Source organism: Austrofundulus limnaeus, unplaced genomic scaffold (genome assembly GCF_001266775.1).
Source record: "Austrofundulus limnaeus strain Quisiro unplaced genomic scaffold, Austrofundulus_limnaeus-1.0 Scaffold1153, whole genome shotgun sequence".
NCBI classification, from domain to species: domain Eukaryota; kingdom Metazoa; phylum Chordata; class Actinopteri; order Cyprinodontiformes; family Rivulidae; genus Austrofundulus; species Austrofundulus limnaeus.
Window position 1 is genome coordinate 1096 of NW_013953555.1, and position 8386 is coordinate 9481.

At 38.9% G+C, this 8386-nt stretch overlaps 1 protein-coding gene across 3 annotated transcripts in view; it reads left to right on the forward strand.

Moving 5' to 3' along the window:
* LOC106534364 (ras-GEF domain-containing family member 1C) overlaps positions 1 to 8386 on the forward strand; it is a 15249-nt gene that overhangs the window by 917 nt on the left and 5946 nt on the right. For all 3 annotated transcript variants that reach the window (XM_014030980.1, XM_014030981.1, XM_014030979.1), the window contains exons 2-6: positions 1069 to 1287; positions 2254 to 2376; positions 2538 to 2675; positions 5491 to 5712; positions 6896 to 6970. In XM_014030980.1, coding sequence (XP_013886434.1) covers positions 1075 to 1287; positions 2254 to 2376; positions 2538 to 2675; positions 5491 to 5712; positions 6896 to 6970 — 771 coding nt within the window. In that variant the 5' untranslated portion in view covers positions 1069 to 1074. The remainder of the gene's footprint in view (positions 1 to 1068; positions 1288 to 2253; positions 2377 to 2537; positions 2676 to 5490; positions 5713 to 6895; positions 6971 to 8386) is intronic.

The following is an 8386-nucleotide window of genomic DNA, read 5'->3' on the forward strand; positions in this document are numbered from 1 at the left end:
ATTTTAACTTTGACATAAATAAAAAACTACATAGGCACCCTACTTCAGGAAGTATGGCAAGCCAATTAATCAAATAATAGTTTTTTAAAGTAGATTTTAAAAATTCAAATCTTATAAGTTAAAAAAATGTTAGCTATAAAAAAGGCATTTTGTCCTATCCATGTTACATTTATTCTACCTAAAGTGATAATTTTGAATATCCATAAATCATTGTAGCCCATAAACATTGTGTTTTGCATAAATATAGTCATATCTACAAAGATATTTCAGACATTATGAATGAGGCCTTTTTATTAAAAAGAAAAGTTAAACATTTAAATAACTTTTAACAACTGGGTTGTTCATGTAAACACATTTAATTAATACAAAATGTTCATTTTAGGCAGTAAAATAATAAATATATATTGGTAGATATTTAGAGCTCAGAGATCATTAATGATGAACATGACAATGTTTGTCCTGGAAAAATATGACATTTGAAATATCTGAAATGTTGATTCTGGATATAAATTAAAGTAAATTAAAAACAAACTAAAAAAATGAGAAGGAGCACAATATTCTGTATCAGCATCTTAAATCATTGCAAAGAAAYGGAGCAAAAGAGCACAATGACGACATGAGAGTATGAATCAATATTTGTGCTATCCAGCTGTTTCACTCATGTTTACAGTATAATCATTGGTTATGCAAGAGTTCTCCTGCTATAATAAAGATTAACAATCGGACAGGAACAGAGCTGCATGCAGCACCAGAACCCATCAGACGCTGCTGTTTTCCTAAAAAGAGTTGTYCGTGTTTAGTAAAGCATGAAATGAAGCTCATCTTCAGTCATCGCGTTTACTCTTTTGGAGGAACCGCTGAACGGATCCAACTGTGTGCACGGCAGTTGAACCGTCATAAACAGTTTTATTTACTGTACATGGCTGTTAATAGGAAAGTAGATGTGGAGAACTCAAACAGGAACATTTGCATTCAGCTCATTTCCCCTCAAAACAAACAGACTTAATTCCTCTTACTGGTTCTGTCCTTCTCACACTTTCTTTTTTTTTTTCTGTGTTTTTGTTGTAGTCAGGAATGCCCCAGACTGTGTGCTCAGGCACCATGTTTACCACTCCCAGTGGCTTCAGCCCTCATCTGGCCTGTGCTGAACCTGGAGGGGAGGAGGAGGAGGCCCCGCAGGAAGGCCCAGGGACCGGGGCTAGCCTGGCAGATGGGACCCCGTTCACCTCTGCCTCCCTGGACACCCTCATCCAGAACCTGGTGCCCACTGCAGACTACTACCCTGAGGTAAACTGGAACGTGTCGCTGTCATTAAAACTCATGAACACTGCCAAATTAAACTGAATGTTAATTTAATAAACTCTGAGGAAATTAAATGGRTGAATATGCAGTTAGTCAAGACAAATACAACAAATTAAGCAATGAGGTAAATAAACAGGAGTCAGATGACAAACTGATGGAAAGTTTAGTAAAAATAAATAAAGTGAGGCATGACTGAACTTTCTAGAATGACATTCAAAGAATGGGGAGTTGTATTTGTTGCCTGGCAACAGTTGATGACATCACATGTCTGACAGGTGACACAGACGAACTCTATTTGAACTTCCTGTAACAGAAACTCACTGCTAAAAGTTTATTGTGCAGTTTGTCTCAGTAAAATGTTCAGTGTTCACCGAAAGTCATAAAAAAAAACTCTGGTGCTCTTTTCTTTTTTTTCCTGTTTTACCTGTGCCTTATGTCCATAATGTTTCCTCGTCCACTTTTCTGCAATTTTTTTTCCAGAAAACTGTGGAGAGAAAAAGTCTACGAAATTTGTGCTTAATGAAAAACTAAAAACTCCAGAAAAAGAATATATGATCAGAACTACTGCACCTACACTCAAAAAAAACGARGTTGTTTTAAACAAAACGTGTCAACAATTTCCACTCGAGTAAGTATAAAGCAACTTTCACATTTTCTTTTAYCATAAAAGTGTAAGTTTTTTCACACTTACTCAACTCAATTGAGTGGAAATTGTTGACATAACTTGGTTTAATCCAACAATCTGTTTTTTGAGTGTATTTTAAGCTCTATCAGCCTCAGAAAGTCCATTTAGGCGTAAATTCGCCGAGTCAGCTCTCTCAGTTCCATCAGTGGCCTCAGGTCTCTGTCTGAAGTGTTTCCTGCTTTCTTTAATTCCGCTCAACAGCAGTGTTTTTCTGTTGATGCAGTGGGAACGTGTGACTAAACGTCTCTTCCTGACCTTTTTGACAGAAAGCCTATGTGTTTACCTTCTTGCTGAGCGCCCGTCTGTTCATTCCTCCTCCGGAGCTGCTCGCCAGGGTGTGTGAGCTGTGCATCAAGCAGCAGCAGCTGGACCAGAGCCCACTCGATACGGTCAGCACTGCACCGCATATAAATGCATGTTCCCGGCCCTGATAATGAACAGAAACATCAAAAGCATTCAGTCATGATTATGATTTGTGTGTCAGCTTTTTTTTTTTTTTTTTTTTGCCGATGCAAGAAGTTGTTAAACTTTCGTGTTTGTTAAACAACAGGTTAAAGTTCGCAAGTTTGGTCCCAAGATCCTGCAGCTGCTGACAGAATGGACAGAGACGTTCCCGTCAGATTTRAGAGATGAGAAGATGGTCGGACACCTGAAAGACATCATCCGCAGGATAGCTCCGTGTGACGAGGTACACTCACAGGAACCCTCAGGAGGAGGTTGATGAATAAGAATTGCAGCAACTTTAATATGTRCTGTCAAACATTTGCATCAAAGCATGCAGCTCAATGGAGAATACCTGAGTTTTGTGAGTGTTYTGTTCTTTGGGTACTTGCAAATTCTGAAAAATACGTGAATATTAGCTGCAGTCTAAAAAAGGGGTGGTATCGTAACGCGGTAAGAATAAAACAAAAGCGCACAAGAACGAGAAARGATGAAACAACTTTGTGGGGCTTCATTGTTGTGTGTTTTTGGTAGTAGTACATCACATAATGTGCACAACATTTGCAAAAAAATGACTAGAGATCAATGGGATTTTAGTGGAACAGTTGACAACCCAGCCCTCAGCTCAGGCATTTACAYTAAAAACGACAGGTTTGACGGGTCACAAAACAAATGCTTTACAATTCTGAACTGGTATTTTGATATCTTACACTTTTTGCAGTTTAAACTTTGTGAATTTTTTGATGTTTTCTCCACAGAATGTTCAACTGAGAGTTGATGATGTCACGTGCTCACATCTGCTTAAAAATGTAAATTTTAACAAATGAACTCTTCTAACTCTCAATGCTTTTATGCTCGTTARACCTCAAACCATAGGTATTTTTGTCTTCTGTCACCCAGCGTGTCGCTTGCTCCTGTAGGATTTACAGATTTCTCTCACATCCTTCCAGAATGCYGAGTGCACAGCCAAGTTTTCACATATCCAATCATATACAGTCATTTGTTTTTAGTTTAGATGATTACAAAGTTGGCAGTAGCTGCATTGGCACCCTGATTTTCATCCACAACGGCAATGCTTTCCATTATTAGAAAGATATTGGCCTAAAAAGACCACTTACTCAGAGAGTCGGCACTTTTTGCTGCACTTTTTACCTTTTTTCTGCACATTTTCAGATGCTTAGGCTGGCGTTTTTTGGCTGGCAGTGTGTCAATTTTTGATACGCAGCAAACTGATCTGCAGCTTCTTTTTCTTCTTTTTGGTACAGCGACAATGATTGACAATATTAAGCTTTGGCATTTGGCTGTAAGAAATATTCACTTGTGCTCCAATCAGGAGACCTGAGTTCCCGAATCCCTAAGTCTACCCTCAGGGGGTCTTTATCCCCAGGGGATTACGCCTGARGTATTAAGATTTGTGACTTCACTGCTTGTCAAAAAACAGGGCATTAAAAAGTAACATCAAGAACCTCTTCCCAAGCATCTGAGTTCGACAAATCTGAATGAAGAAAAGGCTGTATTATAAGACAGATGTGGTTAGAAATGATAATTTATTCTCATCACTGCCTCTGTAGTGGGTGCTGAACAGAGTCAGAGTGTCAGCATAGGCTGAGTAGCCACAGCCCAGCTGTTATACAACCTTACAATGCAGTAGAGGGAGGAAGGAAGGATGTTAGAGGTCTATTAGCAGCCTCGAGGGATAATAGAGGGAGATGAATGGAGAAAGCCGGCGGATGGGAGGAAGAAAAGGTGAAGGAGAAGGAGGGGGTGATGAAATCTGGGCAGAGGGGTAGTGAAAATGGAGCAAAGTGTAGGGAGGATAGGCYGTGATGTATGTGCTGCTATTTGCAGCTGGTTGTCTGTGAGAACATGTGGAGAACTGTGGGAGCTGCGGCTCTGGGTCATACGTGAGGCAGACTGACCCAGTGGTCTCTGAGAACAGTCATCTGGAGGGTGGGGCACAGAGACACACAGCTGCAAAACACAATACTGCAACAAGACGCAAACCTTTGTGTTTTTCCATTCACACGCTCYCTCACACCTAGGGACTAATTTAGACTTAGCAAATGAACCGAACACGCATGTGTTTTTGGACTGTGGGACGAAACTGGAACAAACAAACGTAAAACCTTCCTGCTGTGATGCAACAACGCTCCGCTCTGCTGCGCGCTCCACACTGMGAACCATGTAGCTGCACATGTACTTTAGTGTTTTATAACATCTCCCAATGTGTCATCGATTAATGTTTCTCTGGCCCACCCAAAAAAGTTCAGAATGGGAAAATATTGAGAAACTCCCAGTGGTTTATCTGCAATCTCTATGACAACAAAACAAAACTTATTTTGAAACAAGAAACAAAAGTGTGTTTTTGAAAGTAAATGTAGAAATGCCATTTATACAAATTTTATTCAACTTAAGGTGTATAAAAAGTAAGTGATTTTTCAGYTGTCAAAAATAGAGTTAGAAATAAAGAGTGTCCTAACTTACATTGTTTATATCATTTTTTGTTTTTACATTGTCCTTAAATTCTATTTTATAATTTACCCAATTCATATCATTGTTGGGACTTAGCTCTACCTCATTATTATTATTGTTGAATCAATTGTTAGTTCTGGTGATAACTGATTTTAGAGATTATTATTATTATTATTATTTATTGTTTTTAGGACTTTTGAAATGTATTACTTTGAGTTTTACTAATTTAAAGTGCCCTATAAATTGAATCCATCGTTATTATTTTACTTGTTTTATTTTTTGTAGAAGTATAAATTTGCCATATCTTGTTGATGAATGTCATGAAATAAGAAAATAATACACGTAGCCTTAAATTGTGATGGATTTGAGAATTAGTGTAAATACTCATGTTAAAGTGAATTAAAATACTTTGTTTAGTAAAAAATAATTCGGGGACATAGCAGCATGTAACCCTTTTTGTTTTAGCAACAACACAACCTGGCAGCCCTCATTCTCTTCTGATTCATGTCTATCACCAATCTACAGGCCATTAATAAATTATTCATCAAAGATGTTATTGATAGCTCGCCCTCTTCCTCTCCCTGCTCCAGGCCTACTGGAAAACCCTGAACCAGATGCTGCAGAAGCTGAGCCAGAGGCTGGCCCTGATGAGCCAGGGGGAGGAGAGCATCGTCAAGGTCTCCCTCAACGCTTCCTCCATCTCRGACAAGCTCGTGGCTTTCAAGACCAAGCCTCCGCCCATACAGAAGGACATTTTCTGCATCTGCAACGACCCCTACACGCTGGCACAGCAGCTCACCCACGTGGAGCTGGTGAGTCCGGAGGGAGGAGGGGGGATCGGTGCAGGGGTTAGACGGAGGTCAGGATAGGAGGCGATAACAAGGATGGGGGTAAAAAAAAATGGGAGGGGTGTGTGTTGGGGGAGTGTCAAGGTGCGAAGAACAATGAAACCTGAGTGGAGATTGAATCCACATCAAGTGATAACTGCATCAACAGTTCACCCATTGCAATAAAATGAAGAACAAAAGAATGAATTCAGCTAAACACACACACAAAAAGGGTCTCTGTAGCATCCCACGCAGATCATGCATGGTGCTTTTTTAGCCAGTTCATGTGTGTCTGGATGTGGTCACGTGTTTGTGAGGGTCGTTGTGTGTCTGTGCGTGCAGTTTTTGAGCACGCCTGAGTAAGCCTGTCCTCTTGTCTGAGCTGTGACATCACCCCAGAAGTCAGCAATGTGCCCGAGGCTGCAAACAAAGAGGATAAAACTGCTGTGGATTTATATGACTTGACAGCTTTGTATTTACACACACACACACACACACACACACACACACACACACACACACACACACACACACGGGGAGAGACAGACATGCATGCGCAGTTCACACATTCCACATTTTGTTTAATGTCTTTTATAGGTTTTAGCAACCCGTCGGTACTGAGTAATGGTTGTCCTGCTGCTGTCTGATTCCATGTTTTTGTATCAGATTTGTATTTTATCTGGAGGTGTGATGGGTCCATCGAGTCAGTTTGATTTGCACGTGTTTGCGACTCGGCTGCTGTCTTTTAATAGAAGCGAATATTGTCTCAAGTGTCACTTTGTGGAAATATGACACCAGTGAGTCACATCAGTGAGTCATTACTTCCCTGTATTGACTGGCCTCCATTACTGAAATGAAAGAGTTATTAAAAGGGACTGCTCGTGTGTGTGTGTGTGTGTGTGTGTGTGTGTGTGTGTGTGTGTGTGTGTGTGTGTGTGTGTGTGTGTGTGTGTGTGTGTGTGTGTGTGTTTGTTCGTTCTTATAATGCATGTGTTGTATAAAGATACAAATGTGTTTGTATACTATAGTTTAACAAAAAATAATAATTTAATTGAGGTATATCTTAAATTTCTGTGGTAAAGATTTGATAAAACGGTAAATAATTGCTGTGGCAAATGAGGATGAATTTGCTGTGAAACCATAAATCATTAGCTTGATGGTTTTCCAGGAACATTTAAGCCATATTGGGCCGGAGGAGTTTGTCCAAGCCTTTGTTCAGAAAGACCCACTGGATGGAACTCAGGTAAGCTTTTATTTTTTTCCCCTGATGAGTCATTTTTGTTGGTACTGTTTTCAGAACAAGCGAGATATTAGATTAATTTATTTAGATAATCACATCACTTTAACCTAAAATTGATTTAATGAAAACTAATATAATGTCTGCAGAACTATAAAAGAGAATTAGCCTTTGCTGCAAAAATGCAGCATGAATGCTTGATTCTGAAAGATTTTTGCAGAAAAAAAGATGTTCAAAAATTTTGCAGCTTGTAAAATATCCAAAAAAGTTAAAATAAGCAGAAAAGTAGCTTTAAAAAGTGCCCAAAGAAGCAGAAAGAGCTGAATTAAACAATAAGAAGCTGAAATTATCACAAAAAATGTGAAATTAGCTTAGTTAAAAAATAGCTTGGATTGCAAAAAAAACAGCTGAAAGTGCACTTGAAGCCTAAATGAGCAGAAAGAAGCTGATAGAAGTACAAAAAACAGTTTAAATCAGCAGAATAACTGAAAAGATCCTGAAGATAGCTGAAAAAGCAGAAAAGCTAAAATTAACAAAGAAGCTAAAGGAAGCTGAAATGAGCACAAAGAAGTAAAAAAAATACATAACTATGACAAAAAATGAAAAGTACAATAAAGGTTTATAAAAATGCTAAAGGATTGTATGAATGTTAGAAAAAAAAGTCCAAAAAGGCTAAATATAATAAATACCAAAAGTTATCACCGGAGTGTTCTGAAGGAGCTGAACATTTTGATGTAGAAATTTTTGAAATAGCAGAAAAACTGGGGGAAGGAGATGGGTGCCAAAAACCATCCAGAATGATCTCAGTTGTGTGAATGCCATAAAAAGCATTCACGCAATTAGGATTTCTCAGTACTTCCTACTGAACTGTCATGATGTGCAATGAGAAATCTGTCCACATGAATAACAAATGTGTTCCCATTTGTCCCCAGAGGAGGACAATATTGTGTGGATATGGATATATTAGTTTTTGGCTTGTGAGATTTAAATTGGGAATATCTGAGATACGTATTCAATCCAGCTCCTAAATGGACTGCCAGATGAATCCCTTGATTGAAAGAGACACGAATGGTTGTAAAAAAATCTGTGCTGGACTCATTTGTCAAGAAGGAGCATCAGTCMGAGGGAGGCAGCACATAAAAGAAGATTAATGTATAAAACTGCCKATCAGGGCTATTAACTCGCTCACTGAAACCCTGGTCAACCTAATGCAGGAAGACAAAAAAAAAGATTTAAAACATAAACTCCATTATATTTTTTGGGTGTTTCGCTATCGCCTTCCATCATTTCTGTGTCTTTATCATTCATTCTCTTAGGGGGCGTCAGCAAACATGAAGCTATCTAATACAGTTCATTATGACATTACTTCCTCTCCTTGTGTGTGTGTGTGTGTGTGTGTGTGTGTGTGTGTGTGTGTGTGTG